The sequence below is a fragment of the Phaethon lepturus genome, unplaced genomic scaffold (genome assembly GCF_000687285.1).
Source record: "Phaethon lepturus isolate BGI_N335 unplaced genomic scaffold, ASM68728v1 scaffold37, whole genome shotgun sequence".
Classification (NCBI taxonomy): domain Eukaryota; kingdom Metazoa; phylum Chordata; class Aves; order Phaethontiformes; family Phaethontidae; genus Phaethon; species Phaethon lepturus.
The window spans coordinates 51,440-69,042 of NW_010553791.1; the positions used below are offsets into that span (position 1 = coordinate 51,440).

General features: G+C 39.0%; 1 protein-coding gene across 4 annotated transcripts in view; it reads left to right on the forward strand.

Annotated features, from left to right (window-relative positions):
* Nucleotides 1–17,603, forward strand: part of MYH10 (myosin, heavy chain 10, non-muscle) — a 102,339-nt gene that overhangs the window by 49,212 nt on the left and 35,524 nt on the right. For 2 of the 4 annotated variants that reach the window (XM_010291613.1, XM_010291614.1), the window contains exons 5-10: nt 5,361–5,390; nt 9,268–9,360; nt 13,261–13,324; nt 14,999–15,097; nt 16,039–16,182; nt 16,482–16,577. In XM_010291613.1, coding sequence (XP_010289915.1) covers nt 5,361–5,390; nt 9,268–9,360; nt 13,261–13,324; nt 14,999–15,097; nt 16,039–16,182; nt 16,482–16,577 — 526 coding nt within the window. The remainder of the gene's footprint in view (nt 1–5,360; nt 5,391–9,267; nt 9,361–13,260; nt 13,325–14,998; nt 15,098–16,038; nt 16,183–16,481; nt 16,578–17,603) is intronic. The other 2 variants (XM_010291615.1, XM_010291616.1) reach the window with 1 other exon arrangement.

Consider the following 17,603-nt stretch of genomic DNA (forward strand, 5'->3'; position numbering starts at 1 on the left):
AGCAAGTGGCTTGCTGTAATCAATACAGGCATACACCCGCTTTTCTCCAGTAGTATGGTAGCGGTGTCTGGTGGTTGGAAGCTTTCAAACTATATTATCTGACTTAGCAGCAAGGATTTTGTAATTTCTAGTGCATAGCACTTGAGACGTTCAAGAATGTCTTAGTCTTAACAGACTCAAAATCCTGGGAAAACACGAGGTGAATTTTGACCAATCTGTGAAGAAAAGGCAGGCAAGGATTTGAAAGTGGGAGGGATGGAAAGATTGCTCTGCAGGAAAATTTGGAGAAATCTAGTTAAATGTATGGGGAAACTCAAATCTTTGCTCTAATCAAGAGCAAATAACGTGACCTTGTGCATTGATACTTATTCAAACTGTCGCTGGCTTATTGCACAGAAAAGATCAAAATTAGTGTCAGTAATTTATCATGCAGTCTGAAAGTGCTGCGGGTTGTGTCCACATGAGCTACAGGCCTTGGAATTAAGTTTCTTATGATTGGAGTGTCAGCAGTATTAGGTGTACGCTCATGGCACTGTCTTGTGTGTTGGGTGAATACGTGGCTCTAGGGAATGCTATTTAGAATGTAATCCATCAGACTTGGTTTTCTCTGTAGGTTTTGATTTATCAATATTGTTGGCTTTACTGCTGTGCAGCCTTGAACAAAACCAGCATTTTTTTTTTTTTGCTCAATTTCCACAGGAGTAAAATTGCTTACAGTTTTTTGGGGGAGAAGGGAACTGTGGAGAGTTTATACCAAGTACTTGTAAATATACAGCTGACAACTTGGAATACCTCAGGTTGAAAGAGACTTCTGGAAGCCTCTTGTCCAGCCTCCTTTCAAAATGTGCTTTCCTTCAAAGTTGGATTACATTGCCCAAGACTTTGTAAAGCTGAGTTTTGAAAATCTTGAGGCATGGAGATTGTGCAACCTCTCCATGACCCTGTTGCAGTGCTTAACCACTTGAAGCCCTATTTTTGATTGTTTAAAAAGTACTCCATGTTTGTTTGGCCTATCTCATGCTGTGTTTCCATGAGCACTTTGTGCCAGTACCTCTCCTAAAAGAAGTACTCCTTTTTGAGCTTTGTCATCGTAACAATTGCTGTGGCCGCTCACTGGGTTTGGAGACTGATGCAGGCTGAAACTAGTGTTCTCAAAGTCCATCTGGCTTTAAATGAAGCAAGCTTCCTCCATTGTTTATTGTATGGCTGCATGACTGGTATGAAGTGAAGGCACAGAAAAGAAAGGAGAAAGCTGGGGTGGAGAATGTCAGTGGAAGAAAGGATGAGTTGCCCTTTTTAATGCAGTATTGGCTAATTCCATTTAAATTGCTGGTTGAACTGCAATTTAATTCTCTATTTACCAGTGTGATGAAATGGGATGGTGGTATCCATCTCAAAGGAGTTTTGAAGATGGTGGTTGTAATCAGCTGCTTCATGAACCATCGATGACTGTCACAATCAGACTGGAAAAGTTTTTATTCTTTGTAAAACATAGTTTAGACATGGTACAAAGAATAGGGTAGTGTCCTGAATAAAAGTTTGATACTTTGATCGTGCACTTCATTCAATGCAGTACCATAGTAAGCACTGAATTAAGCATATGTTTATGAAAAATGCAGAATGTTTGTGTAACCAAAACAATTTTGAAAATACAAATGAGTCTCACTGTTCTGTAACAATTCATTTTTATTTATATATTGCAAACAAAGAATGTCTAACCTACACACCTAACACTCAAAAGTTAGGAAGTGTCAGATCTGGGTTTATATATGCAGCCCTAATTTGTTCTTGTTTACATATTCATTAGGAAACTGTAGAGGGCTGGTGGGGATCCATAGTACCCGTCTGTACAACCTTTGCATTATCTTGTGCATAGAGAAGATACTAAATAGGCTTGTTAAATAGACTGCTAGTCATGGGTTTATTTTTATCCATCCTGTTACAAATAATTATCAGTGACATGCATATTACTGAGACTGTTCTGAATGCTGCATGGATTCTTCTTCTAATGAAGCAATTTGTACCCTGATGAATGAATAATTAACTTCCCAACGCTGTTCTGAAGTCTAGGGTTAACTCTGTCTGTTTTGCCTGACAGAGTGCTGAAAGAGTATTGCAAACAAATGTAGCCTCAGTTTGACACCTGAGGCCATGGCCGGAGCAGCACTGATGTTCTGCCATGCCACAGATGCTCACCAAATACGTTCTCCAGCAGCACTCACTGTGAAATGCTTGGCTTATGCGAGGAGCATCACGTAGGAGCTCTACCCATCCCTTGGGCATCCTCATCACGTTTGGCATTCAGCTGCTTGTCCATGAGACTTTTCTTTCCCAACAGCCCTCTTTCCTGATAGCTAGTGACGGCACCTACAGATGAGTCCTGGATGTCATCCTCAGACAGGGATCCTGTGGCAGATGGAGTCAATAACACATTGTAGCCACTGAGGGCGGAATTACAGTCTTCAACAAACTTAATACTAGCATTTCCTAATTTTGGAGTGTTTGAGTCTGTAGCTGCACTGTCTCATTTCCTGTTTAATCCCAAGGAATGTTAAAGATATTGTCTTGGGCACCGTGCTAGGAAGTGTGGGTAGGTGGTGATGGTAGAAATGTAGAAAGAAGCTTTAGTAATTGTGGGACTTGGCAGAGCTAGGTGAGACTAAGGTAGTCACTTAAGTTAGAAATAGAGGCTGGGCTTTCTAGAGCCAAGTAACGGAGGGGAGGGAGAAGTGCTTGGCAGTGAGTTGTAAACATAGGCTCATCTAAAGACTGAAGGTGGGATGAAGGTGAGCCTGAACCCTTGTCTGTAGTGTGCTTGGTTGAGAGTCAGAACTGGCAGATGTACAGTTCTAGTCCAGGTGTAGCAAGGGGGAGAAGATGGAGGAGATCTGTTGTAAATAACTGAAAACTTTAGCTTCATATCCAACCAATTTGAGCTCTGAAGAACTTGGGAGTGTGGACTGGTAGCGTTAAAAACTTTGCCAATAAATCTGAATATTTTGCCTGCACTAATCGTGTTGTGGCTTATTCAGTTGTGAACCATGCTACTCATGGACCAGCTTTATCAAGGCAACCATTGTGCTTTAGCTTGGGTGTCTCGGAGCAAAGGTGACCCACACTGGTGTCTCTTGGTCTGATCAGCTATCCCATGCTCCTAGGCAGTACAGAGACTGTCTCTCACCTTCGCTCTCAATTATTCTTCTGTAGGCTTGGGGGGTGTGGAGCAAAGGATATTTAGAATAAAAGGAGAGGAAGAGAAGAAGGACAAGTAACTGATGAGTGTGGGGAGGAGGCTGATGTGTCTAGAGAGGGTTTTGGACAGATTATGCAAGGAGGGTAGGGAAGAAAATGAGACTTCTAAACTGTGTAGCTTTGTGGCTCATCACTCCCATATGCACTGAGATGGGAAAGAGAGAAAATAATGAAATTGTGTTAATGCGTGTGTTAGAGCTGTTTTAATAGGATTAAGTAGTGAATCTTAATTCTGACTCTTGGGTTCTGCTTAGTTTATAAACTTTGTGGGTTTTGGAAGGGAAAAAAAGTCAGTGCAAAATATAGAAATAATAATTAAAAAAAAAATTGTGTACATGGTTTTCCAAAAGAAGGAAGAGTGCTGGTTGTCACTTATAGCCCAGGGGCTGCTATGAACTTGTATGTTCTACAGGCTGCATGATGATGGGGGATACTCTCAGCTGTACTTGTACTTGTATGGACACACCTGCGCCCTATTCATGGTCAGATACATGAAATAAGCTGATGTTTTCAGTCATGGTAGTCTGTGAAGTACTTAAATTCTATAAATAACTGCATCTCTCCATCACTGCAGTCTCCACTTCCAGTCATCCTGGTACTATGTACCTCTGGTTCAGATGAATGGAATTAGACTTTTGTTCACTCTCCAAAGCGTTCCCACCCCAAACCCCCTCTATTTTCACTAATAGCCAGCTTTCATGGTGGTGCCATTTTAAACTTCAGAAGTAATTACTGGTACTTTCAGGTTAATGATTGCTTTCAGTGACTGCATTTGCCTTTGTAGCTGAAATGCTAAATTGTTTAATTTGTTGTATTAATTTCAAAAGAAACTTAATTGGTTTTGAAGTACAGGATCTTGGGTGGACTCAGACTGAAATTCCCCTCAGTGAGGATTTCCCAGATAAGTTTTAACTGCCCTAATTTAAACACAGAGAAGTTAAATATGTGTCTGATTATTCTCTGTTGTTTCTAGTGAGGACAGACATGGACACCCTGAGAGAGCAGTTCACCTTGTCTGAAGATAAGCAAATGAAATGCCTCCTAGGTTCCTAGGCATACCTACACTTCTCCAGTGATTACAGAAGGAGTGGTAGCTTCACACCAAAACATCTAACCCTTTTTTAGATGCCCGAGTTGTTTTCTGAGCAGGTGTGATGCCAGTTTGCAAAATTCTCATCACTTAGCTGAACAAGCCAAACCTTTGCCAGCTGCTTTACAGACCTCAGTCAAAATCTCTTATTCTGCACTAAAACAGTGCTAGTTGTTTAAAATAATAGGCATAAATGGAGGAAGGGTGCATCTGGCTTGGTATGAAAATTTCTTGTGTGTGTGTTTCACTGCAATGTCTTCCCCCTAGGCTCTCTGTGAAGCTCAAATTCTTAAACTTGCAGACTGAGCCAAGGAAATAATAGTGGAATTGAAAAGTTCTGCATTTCTGCAGAAACTGTGCAAATTTGAATTTTGAGGGGGTTTTTTTATTTTACTTTATTACTTTCATCTTCCCTTTATCCTTCTTCCTGGCAAAATTTGAAGGTCTTCCAGTTTCTTAAGATTTTGCTGCTTCTCATGTAGATGGTCATCTTGAAAGAAAGAAACAAAGCTTTTGTCTCGATTTGTAGGTTTGCATTTCTTAAGGAGTCTGGGGTTTTGTTTTTGCACTGTACTTCAAGTATTTAAGTGTTTCTTTCCTCTTGGTTCTTTCATAACCTTTTTGATTTTTGAAGAATAATGATCATCTTATCCATACAAAACTGCCTTGCAGTCACTAAGGTTGTGAAGGAAGTTACTTGGTGTTCTGGGTTTATTTTTTGTTGTTGTTTGGCAAAACTGAGGAAAGCAGTGCAAAGCTAATTAAACTATTGCCCTTTTCCTTGCTGCTCAAGGTCCATCTGTCATCTTGTGTTTTTTTTGGAATTAGTCCTTTGCATAAACACAGGTTTTAGTATTTTGCACATGCGAATAACTTCTTTTCTAAAATTAATTTGAGCAGTTTCTGTGAAGTGAGTATATAGTTAAACTAAATCTACTGACATTAATAATTTGGGATGTAACATGCAGCTGGAATGCTTGCTTGCTAACATATGCATTTGTTTGTTTGCAATGAACAGCCTGAATCACCTAAACCCGTGAAACATCAGGCAAGTGTTTTTCTTTATGCTTTTAAAGTTATGTAGGTGAACTGATATATGTTCTTCTATTTTCTGTCAATTTGTATTTATAATGTGGGAAATCTTGTAGAGGTATACAGCTAATAGGAAACTTTGTAAATATTTGACTGGCTTTGAGAGAGTGGGCTAGTGAACAGCTTACAAGTTCCCCAGCATTGCAAAGAACTTCTCACCATTTAAGTGGGGTTACTCTGTCCTGAAGTGAGAGGTTCACGCTCTCTCTAGCTGACCTTCTCCCGTCTGCTGTGTGTATACTTGGTTAATGTGCCGCTGAGAGAGTGCAGAACCCTTTTTTAATATTAAACAAATACTAAATAAAAGAGATGGATTAACGGAAGCTACAGAATTCTGTTGATTAACGTACTGTTTTGTCTGAATATTTTTATAGCTTTTCAGATAACCTGATAAAGACTTTGGTCTCAAGTGTAAAAGGCTTGGCATAACCAGTCGTCTCCTGAAATCAAGTGTTTCCCCTGATTTTCTAGGATAAGTGGTGTGAGCAACATGGTACCTGTTCAGTGTTGCTGCCTGAATTAACGTTTCCTAATTTGAGCTTCAGCTGCTCTTATTCCTCAGGTTGGCTGGGGCCACCATGCAGATAACGCTGCCCATTCCCTGCTCCCCTAACCCCCCCCTTCCCATGGGCAGCAGTGGTCAGTCTGTTCTGGACCACCTTCTTGTAGGAGAGGAGGAGTTGCAGGACTCCCAGTGCTATGGAGCGTGCTTGCGAAGGGGCACAAGAGGAGGGTTAGGTGGAAGTTGAGGGTAAGACTGTGGAAAGAGATAACCAATTGCTGCTGCCATGTATTATGCAAGATAAATGCTCCACTCTAACCTGAGATGGTAAGTGATGCTTTTCTGCCATGGGCACAAGTTTTTAAATAAAGAAAAAGCTTTGCAACAGCTACATATGGTGTATCCAAGGCTTGGTAACTGAAGAAGTTACCAGGAGTTAGTTTAGCTGATTGTATTCTTCCCCTTATGTTTTTCTGAAACCCGACTGTAGTGTAACTTAAACTGTAGTGGAAAGGAAAATAATAAAAGAAACTTCAAGTTAGGTCTGGTATATTGGAAGCAAAAAGAATCACATGGGCAGACAGCTGTGATGCCTTGGCTAGTGTGTGGTAACTTGTTAAACCTCTGTAACCCAATCGTGCGTCTGAGCCCACGGTCTCATTTTCAGAAGTTACAGACATTCTTAGTATTTAACCTAATCCTCCCTTCTTGCAAACATCAGTCAATTCTAAGGGTTTTTACTAAAATACTTTTCTGTTCCAAAAACAGACGGAGGAGTGTTTAGTTTAACTCTCCTTTTGCTTAGAGTTAGCATGTCAGGGTTAAAATAAACCATTTGTTGGCAAAAGTCTTAAATGTATCAGTGGAAACATGCTAATCCAGAAGTGTTGATATTGCATAAACCATAATCATTAACATTTCTGTTTCGATGTCATTTTGAACTACAGAGTGGATCCCTGTTGTATGTGAGTAGCATGTAGTTTTCCCTGCCTCACCCAGGCTTCACAACAAACCCAATCACTGGGATGCTGGTTTTTCTGAAACTGAGACAATAACCTGTCCTTACCTTAATGTTGCCCTGCATGAAATGTTGCATGACTTCACTTTTTCCACAATACTGCAATACTGCTTTTTCCAAGTCTGTTTAGATGCCTATGCAGGAGATACGCCTATAGGCCAAATTTACACACTTCCCAAAACACTGAACGCTTCTAAAGAAGAGAATTGTATTTTGGCTGTAAAGCAGTCCATCTAAAAATGAAAACTACTAAATCAGCAGCTCTTTAACGTAGCGTGAGAGGTTTGCTGTTTCTTAGTGATGGCTACAAGTCTGCTGGTGAGTGCAAACCACAGAGGCTGGAGAGGCTGTGATCGCTCTGTTTGTTCTCACAGTTTTCACCCACATGTGAGGACCCAACTGAATGTTGTCTTCAGATCCTCAGAGATGATCATAAAAACGAGCTATCGGAGAACTTTTTGCATTTGGTTAGAGAATTTGAGTAAAATTATTTTACAATGCACTGCAGAAGTTCCTCTGCACAAAACCAGGTTAAGGTCATGGTGCACGGAAGCACTTTAAAGCATGGGTGAAGCGTGCCTGCAGTGAGATGCTTTCAGGTGGCACAGTGATGTTCTGTGGAGGAGCCAAATCTTGAAGTCAGTGTGCTTTCTTTTCCAGAATAGCTAGAATTTGAAATGTAAGCTGTGACATGCTTGCTGCGTTTAATATACGTAATGTGATTTAGTTCAAGCTGTGTACAGCATGGTAAGCAACCTTCTCATTTTTATACTTGGTGCTGTAGCAGGGGCTGACAGCATGGTTGGGAGAGGGGAACGGGAGGAATCGTGTGAGCAAATGCTTTCCCACTATCTGATGCCTTTACATGGGAACTTTTAGAATATAAATCGCAGACATGCATATAGTGGTTATAACAGGGATCTAGTTTTTCTCCAGCTGTGGCTTTTTTGTCATTTTAAAGGTGCTCCTGAGAACTGTAATGTTGGCAGACGTAACATACAGTGCATAGGCACTGCGGCCTGAGTAGTGTTTAGTGTGCTCTGGGCTAAGACTTACACATTTATTTCTTCTTTAGTTACTTCAGAGTTCAGAGAATATGTAGTCCTAAAGGGACTGTATTTAGAAGTATACAAGTCTTGAGCAGATAACTTGAGGTCACATTAAAGAATGAGCAGCCATTAGTTTCCAGGAGGACTTGAAATATGTTTCAATGTACAAAGAAAAGCTTCTTTTAGGTGTTAACTAGTTTAAAAATTCCTGTGTAAGAATTGACCTCATGTGGAAGCCTTAAGAGACTTACATTTCCCATTCTTTGATGCTCTGTCTGGGGCCTTTGTTCATCTTTGTTATAAATAATTGGAAAAAGCAGGTTTATGAACACAGGTTTTTGAGACTACATTCCAGACAGCTTTTTTTTTTAAATCATCCTTCAGAGCAGGAAGACAATATCATATTTTCCTATGTACATACATGCCTCCTGGGCTCATGGAAGCAGCACAGACTTTTTTTGTTACCAGACCTCCTCATGTACAGCAATTGTAAAAGCTATTGTGCAATTTCCTTAAGATAAGTACTTTGATTTCTACATCCATTGGCTTGAACTTAAAGAAACATTTTAAAAAAATGCGTTAAACATACTGAGCAATGTTGGCTGAATTGAGCAATTTGAAAATGATCTTTGTATTTGGTGTTGCTCAGTTCCCATTATGCCATTCTGGCATGCTTCTCAGGTGCATTCAGGTCAGAGGTGTTGCAATGATATGAATGTCTGGCTGGCTGAAAGTGAGTATTTCACTGATTTGAAAGCAAGTTTGAAAACGGATATTCCAGAGTAGCTATATTTTCAAGTCACTAAACAGGAAGTTTAAGAATGACCTTGCACTAAAATCTTAAAACAGTTAAATTAATTTTTCCTCTTAAGCACTCAAAGTCTGTGCCTAATTTCATTAGCCCTAAATGTGAATTTTCCTTTCCATGTTCAATGATTTTCAACATCCATTAAGCCCTATTCGGTCACTGCTCTGTTTGTATGTGTATGTGTGTGTGGGTTTCTTTGTGGTGGTGTTTTTTTTTTTTTTTAACAAACAAAAAAACCCCAAACCAACCAAAACCCTCCCACATTCTTCACTGGATGGAGGAGACTGTCAGCGGATTTAGAAGTGAAGGGAAAACTGATAACCCCCTTCTGAAGGTGATATCACTGCCACAACCTGGGTAAAATGATTGTCAGGAGGAAGCAGAATATAGGAACCCTTAATTGCCTGTGCACTGTGCTTATTTCTGTTTATTTTTCTGTTTGTGTGATTTTTTTAGGGAGAGCTGGAGCGTCAGCTTCTTCAGGCAAATCCCATTCTGGAATCCTTCGGGAATGCAAAGACAGTGAAAAATGACAACTCCTCCCGCTTTGTGAGTTATTCCTTTTCTCTTTAGAGTCTGTAAATCTGGATTACTGCTTATGGAGAAATTCCCTTTTTAGGAATTTATCTAATTAGTGTCAGAAGCTTTCTTTGGCTCTTTCCTCCACGAATTCAGGTTCTCTTATGATGCTTTCTGCATTGTGTTGGGATCACTGAAGATGCATCCTTCACCGGCTTTTGGCAAAACTTGCTTTAATTTCATCCAGTTTTCAACTTAAACGATCCCTAAATTGACAGTAGTGTTCATAGTATAACAAAATAACTATGTTGTAGAGCTAAACTGTGGCTTGTGTGCACAGATTACTGCTGAACTGCTATAAAGTATGAAGGGGTATGGAATCAACATGGAATTTGGCTAAATATGTAACCTTCTTGTCAATAGCTATGACTTTATCGATTGGTTTAGAGAGAATATCCTCAATTTTTGAAAAAGCACAAAACTTGCATATAAAAACCTTTCTAAATTTCCATGCCCTTCTGTCTGACTGATATATTAAAGGAAAGTCAAAAAGACAGTATGATTTATTCAAGGTGTTGGATGCTCTTGTAGCTGGTTGATGTTTTTGTTGGGTCACTGCCTTCTGTTCACATACTGTTTCAGTGGCAGATAATCATTTTTGATGTGTTCCATTGTTTTAAAAATTGTGATGGAACTCGGGGTGAGTAGTTATTTACCACTTCTTAAAACTCCCTTTGCTTTGAAGGAAAAAAAAGCCATCTCCTATTTCAGGGGAAAGATGTTTTTAGTACAACTTTAAAACTGTATAGGAGGTATTAAATCTTTTTTCTTGCAAGACCAAAACTAAAATTTACAGAACAAATGAAAAATTTCTTGGCTGCCTTGATGTTTCAACAGTTGCTTGGATTTATAATGTATGAACTCAGCTTCAGTGATAAGGACTCTGGAAAAGTGTATGACTAAATCCCTTAGCCTCTTCAATCAAGAAGGGAGAGCAGAGTACTGTAAAAATTGAACTTTGATAATTTTGTAGCCACATTATTTACAGTATTGCTTGATGCTCATATATGTTTGGATTAGGATTTATAGTATCAACAGGTTTTGCTGTGCAATAATTCTACTTTGTTACATGTCTTGAATCCATCAAAGATTGTACTAATTTAATGAGGATACATTTTTCCTAAAAGATGTTAGCATCTGGTTTGTATTATATTGAAGTCTGCATTGCCATCATGAACATAACCACTCGGATGGCTCCAGCTCTATTTTTATAAAGGAGCAAGTATAATGCACTCCAGATGGTGTCATCTCATGCAGAAAAAATAATCTTTAGTAACAACCATTTTAAAACCTGACTTAAAAAATATGTGTCTTCCCGCAAAGTGAGAAGTGCTGTTGTTCAGCCCATACAGGCTTGACAGCCTTCACTAGGCAGCATGAGGGTGCCAGCCTGTTCCCTACTTGCTGGTAATACCAGCTAGGACTGAAATAAGGCTAGTGTCAAATCAATTTTTTCTTTTTTTCTTCTCTCAAAGGCAATATTCAGTCTCTAGTTTGCAGTGGGTAAGAGAGTGGGCTTGCTGGTTCATATTGCAGAACTAAATGCTTCCTTCTGATGTGGTTTTTACAAAGCCATGTACTTAGTGCTATAATGATAGTGTAAACAGAATTCAGTTGGTAGATGACCACCACTACCGTCTAACTGATAAATTAAAGATTTCATAGCAAGATTTTGCAGTGCTAGCTAAAAGGATGTATTAATATTTTGTGTCTAAGAAGATGAACTAGATAAGTGACCTTTCTAGTATAGACTTCAGTGATGACTGAACTTCGAAGCAAGGAGCATGTGGGTCCCCTCTTCTGATGTGTCAACTTGTTTAATGACTGCATTTTCTCCCAATTATTTTTATTCATAGAACTGGTAACTTGACAGCAGAAATGAGAACTTTTAAGGGTGAACCACAGTAAAGTGGTTCTGAATTAGATCAGAAAAAGCCACTGACTAGACCATATGTAATGGTTCATGTTTGTTTTCACAAGTAAAAACATGTGAAATTCAAGCCATGTCATGCCAAGAAGGCTCTATGTACCTGTTCTGAGTAAAAAGTTGTCAGCTGCCATTCTTGACACACTAGTGCTGACACATGCGTTATATATCTAGCCCATTGGCTGAATTTCAGTAAAATGTCAGTTCGTTCTTCAACAGTTATAAATATAGCTTTCTGGAATTGTTACTGAGCGAAAAGTATAAATGCTTCAGTTACAAGCTGAGCTTAGTGTTCCATTTCTTCACGCAAAAATCTGAGTTCAAGTGCTGGTCCTTGACAGGGCATGCTTGAAAACAAGCCTTGCTCCTTGTTCCAGTCAGCTTAGTGCTGCTGGCTTTCCAACCCAACTGTAGATTAAGCAGTAGGGAGTAACCACTGAAGCTAATTTAAAGTATTCTACCAGTTTTCTTGAAACTTAGAGAAATCACTTTGAGTTGAAGATGTTACAACCACAGTCACAGAGCAATTGCTTTGCTCTGAGACTGACTCAAGATAAGGCTGGTAGATAGGTTGTACCTTTCTCTGGATTCACTGGTGTGGTTGGTGGGAGGCACTTGGTTATTCTTGTGCACATAAATCTTTTTGACATGAATGGGCTTTATCGGGGAAGTTGAGAAGGGTAAGGTGTTCTGGTAAGAAGTTGCAATAGCTCAAACGATTGCAGCAACTTGTTCAGGCATTAAGTCTGCAGCATGGCAATATACCCCCCAATATACGCTTATTAGGTCATTGCTAGAATACATATATTCTACAAGCTTTTAGGTAGAATATTTAATATGAAAATCAATAGTACAATCCCCAAGTTGAATGGATCTGCCAAATAGGAATTCACTTTAACATACTAATAGCACTAATCAGTCAGACTTGAGGTAAGTGAGGATTTGGATACTAATTGTAAGAGCACTTTCAGAAGGCGTCCGCAGAAGGTATTAGTAGGTGGCTTTGTGCAGATACCATCAAAAGAAGTGTTTAGACAGTTGTTAGCAAACTGCTGAGGTGTTCCCTGATCTCCAGAACCTGTTTGTATGTGGATAGAGGTCTGCAGAAAAAAAGGAGTGCCCAGTGTAGTCACTGGATATTCCCACTGGTTTCTTCACACATTTGCAACCAGGGGAATACCCAACAGTTTCACGAGCACAAACTTAAAATAAGTGATGGTGCTGTTAAAAGTGGTCCAACTCCAAGCTGGAGCCTGTTCTGTTGGGAGTGTTCATAGCCAAATGACAAATTGAACTGGGGAACTGATCTGGCTTAAAACTGGTATAGTATATCCACTTGCAACCACTTTCTTCCAAGAGCTGCTGTATATGTGGGAAGTGTGCTCTTTATTTGGTCCTTTGTGGAGAGGAGGAGACGTATGTGGAAGAAATGGGTATATTATCTCTCTTAGTCCTTTCTTTACAAACTGCTAGACAAGAGAGGCCATGCAGGTAGCAGCCATCCTGGTTCTGGAAGTGGAAGAAGCGTGATGGGCTGGGCTGGGCAGCATGCCGACATTCAGGATTGCTGCAGATAAAGCACCTTTAGGCACCAATAGATTTGCCATAGAAATATGTGCGCTTAAAATCTCAGCGCTACTTTCAACCTTACATAGCATGTTTTGTCAATGCGAGAAATTGAGCTTCACTTTCAGAAAAGTTTTTCGTAATTCTGGATTATGAACATATCTAGAATACCAGTTCTTTAATCTTTATGACGTGTTTGTGTGCAGCATAACATATTCCATTGATGTGATGGCTGAGCACGTTGAAGAGAAAGGATTTCATTTGAGCTTGTGTGAAATGCTTGTTATATGAATGCAAGTAGGATTAAGTTTTTATATAGACAGCATTGTTATCTTAAGAAAAATAGTAATTACAAAAAAAATCTATTTTCTTTGCAGGGCAAGTTCATTAGGATTAACTTTGATGTTACTGGTTATATTGTTGGGGCCAACATTGAGACATGTATCCTACTTCATGCCACATCATTGTAAGATGCAAGTTTCCTGATTGTTTTGCTTTTAACTCTAGAATTCATTAGAATGCAGTGAAAGATTACTGCATTTCTACATTCTTTTGACAACATCCATCTCTTCTTTTGTTTCAAAGTAGATGATCAAATATCGCAAAGTCAGCCTCATACTTAGAAATCGGATACTCCAAAATTTAGCACTCTGAAATCTGCTGCGTTTTCAGACTAGTCTTAAAACCAGGCTATATTGAATAGGGAAACCATCTGAAGTGTGCTTGCTCTATGAACATTTCTAGGAAAAAAAAAAAAAAAAAAAAAAAAACAAACCAAAACCACCTTCCTAATCAGAAGCTGAGCTACAGTATTGTGCCAAAAGCTTGGTTTTGCTCTTGTCAGCACTGCAGAAGCAGCACTCTGCGTGGAAGGAGGTGATGCTCATTATAAAGTGATAGAGCTAGAAGTGCTGGGACACCTGTTTTCTTAGGTCTTCTAGATACCAGCGTAGGCTCAATAACACGAGACCTACTAGCAATTAATACTGAAGCCTAATTCAGTTTTTGCTTTAAGGTTTGTTTTTATTTATGGTTGCATAAAAAAAAGTAAAAATAATACTTGCACTGCAAGTCCTTCCCTAAAGTTGTTTTCTTTATACTAAAAATAATGCGTGTAATTGGTTTTTTTTTTTTTTTAGTTTGTTTAGCCGGTTTTCTGGGGTGGTCATAAAATTATGAAATCAGAAGTCTTAGTAAACATTATCATGTGAGCATTAATCATAAACAATGCTGCAATTAAGCTTTCGTTCTGTTGCTATGAGTTAAACTGCTGAATTTTAAGTGCATTGACAGTTTGGAACTGTCAAAAATATAATATCCCAATAAGGCTGGGAAAGAGCTGTAGTAATTCAAAATGTGCCTTAATGATAAATGTTTTTTTTCATTCAGCACAGGAGTGAAGGCAGTTTTTGCTTTTATGAAAGTTCAGATGAATTGTTTTGCCTAGAACTTTGCGAAAACAGGAGGATTTAACTCTTAGGGAATTTTTTTCTTCATCACAAGAATCATCCTTGCTTGTAATCTGTGTCATTTCAAATCCCTGTCCAATGTTTGTTTTACTATATGGAGTATCAAGAAATAAAATCTCAAATAACATTGCAGCTTATGGCAGCTTATCAGATGCTATCTGCTGCAAAATTTGGAATTGGGAGCTGTTTAAAGGCAGTGCAGATTGTATATAAAAATGCAATGCTTGAAAGAAATCACAAATGCACTTCAGATAAAGTACTTTCGAGTTCAGCAGCTGCTGGGTTTTTGGTATTAAGAGTTCAACTATGACCTTAACAGAAGAAGTGATTGAAAAAGAATGGCCAGCTCCCCCTCTCCCTTAGACTTAAGCTGATGCGTTACAGAAAATTGTCAGCTGCGTGTAGCAGGGAAATGCAGTCAGCATCCAAGAATCGAATTTGCTGAAATGAAATGTGGGCTTCTACCAGGTGGAATTTGAAATCTCTTATTTAAAGTTACTGAAGGTTCATATCAGACATAGTCCTGTTACTATTATTAAAGTTCTGTTTGGTCTTAAAGTAATTACATTGTCTGCTTTGAAAGTTTTGTTTGCATTGGACATTTTTAACCAAAAATTGTAGAAGATCCTTGACTAGTTATAATCAGACTTGTTGGAAAAGTCTCGTGCTGTTCGTCAGGCTAAAGATGAGCGGACGTTTCATATCTTCTATCAACTACTAGCTGGAGCAGGAGAACACCTGAAGTGTAAGTTGAGAATCTCATTTTGTAAACATGTTGCTTCTGTGTGCCGCGTTTATTATTTCAGTGTTAACACAGTCGTGTTTGACCTATTTTTTGGTCTTGAAACAGCGAGTTTTAAAAGAAGAATGAAAATCCAGGTGGCTTTGTTTTAAAGTAACTTCTGTGTTTTATCAAGTATGCTGTCAAACAACTGTTGCATTTCAAGCAAACTGTTACTACATGACAAAGTCCAGTTTGGGCAGCTGCCAGCTGGGAATCACTGGGTTGAAACTGCATTGCTCCCAGCTGATAAATAACAAACCTGGTCAGCAGTGACAGCCATATCTATTCTGGACCATGCCTTCAAACTGGGTAGAAAAACAACCATTTTACCAAAACATGAAACCCTGCAGCTTTCTTCAGCCATTGAAGAACTATGTTGGTTATCTTCTACTCTTCCTCCCCCACACTGCCTTTGGTAATTGGGAATTTCTGTTAGAGTTTTGCTTATCGCAACCTATGAAGGTACAGAATTGATCCACTCTTTCTCCTCCTGTATTAGATAAACCGGTATTCAGCATCCTTGATGTGGTAATCATCAATACATAACTCCATTTCTGCCCGTGTCCGTTACTTTTCAAAAGAGATACTACTTTTAGGATATTCCAAATAGGGATTTGAGATTATGCTAGATCTGAGTCAGGTAATGTTCTGTTTACAGACTTAATGCACTAAAGAGTTAATATAGGTTGCTACAGATAGAGATTCTGTGAATCTGGCTTCAGCTTCCAAGGCACACTCATATTTTTAGAGTTTCAGAACCTGGTATAATGGCTTGTAGCTATATTTGAGGAGCTAATTTCTTAAAGCATAATTTGTGCATTTAGTGAGAACAGAGCACAGGTGGGTGTGAACAGCGTTTCTTTAGCTTGTTTTTCTGTCTCTTCCCCTTTCCCCCAATACAGCTGACTTGCTGCTTGAAGGATTTAACAATTACAGATTTTTATCTAATGGCTACATCCCCATTCCTGGGCAACAAGACAAGGATAACTTTCAGGAGACTATGGAAGCCATGCATATCATGGGATTTTCGCATGATGAGATCTTGTGTAAGTTATTGAGCCTTTTGGATTTTAAAGTGTAGTTCTTTCTCTGGCCCACACGCACACACACTTGCTAATTTAATGCCACCAAATTGAATGTTGCTTCAGTGTCTTGACAGCCTGCAGCAAATGTTTGCTTAACATGAGCTAGAGCTGAATTAAGCCATTTGTCCAAAAAGTACAGTACAAACTTTATTTCCTTTCTGAACTCATACTTCGAATTTGGAAAGAAAGTAACAGAAGAAAGATTTGTTAAATTGAGCCCTTTTCAATGAAACTGTTGCATATGTCTTTTGTTAACACAGCAATGCTGAAAGTGGTGTCTTCAGTGCTACAATTTGGAAATATTTCCTTTAAGAAAGAGAGAAATACTGATCAAGCTTCTATGCCAGAGAATACTGGTAAGTTGATCACGTTTGTATGGCTTCTTTTAACTTGTGCTGTAGTTTGCTTCCTGCCCTTTGTTTAGTGCATATCTTTAATATCTTTAAAACCCCAGAGCAGCCTTCAGAGCTTCCTTGATAGCGTTCTGTGCCAAAAAGATTCCATGACTATTATGGTAGTAGCCAACAGGCAATTATTAAACCTCTCCCCTTCCATTCCCATAATGTGGACAAATTTAAGTATCCATCAGTGGAATTTATGCTGTTCGCATTGCTTCTAAACTTCGAACAAGTATTTCAGTTGTAGTCTTGTTTATTGCTATCTACAAAGACTTAAGCACTAGGAAAAAGCGAATGCTTAAATCAGTTTGTTTTCTTTGGTTCTTGACAGTAGCTTTCTTGCCAATGATAAGAGCCCTCGAGCCAAGCACAACTTCCATAGTGAAATGGCTGAACATAAGAATGCTGTATTTAGAAAACTGATTTCTGAAGCGGCATGGCACTGTGACTAAGACTTAATCTATCAGCTAGTACTTGCAATGCGATCAGCATTTTGAGGAATATATTTCTTCACAAAAAGAAGCTGCTGAAGCAAATCTCAGTTTTTTAATTTAGTACTCCAGTACCAGCCTTTTAAATGCTCTCTTGGAAAGTCAGCTTTGAGAATTGATATCAGCGGAAAGAGCAGTAAGAGCCATTATTCAGTTGTGCACATGTACAACTCAAATTCTTGTCTGTGTCTCGTTTCGTAATTGTCCTAAATTGCTGTGCGTGTAGGTTGCTTGCAATGTCCAAAATTTTTGTCACTTCTCAGGGCAGTGGCCTGCTGCCCAAAGTACTCCAGCAGGCAGGTACGGATTAAAGGTCAATAGTCATTGACTCAATATTTGGCTGGCAGTTGGCGCTGGCAGTTGGCACTTCCAGTTTTGCAGTAAGGAAAAAAGATTGGCTGAGGGATATATTTTTTTTTTTTTTTGGCTTTTAGTGTCAGCTTGGACAACTCAACTGAGTCATTGTCCATTTAGGTGTGGTGTAGAAAGATAC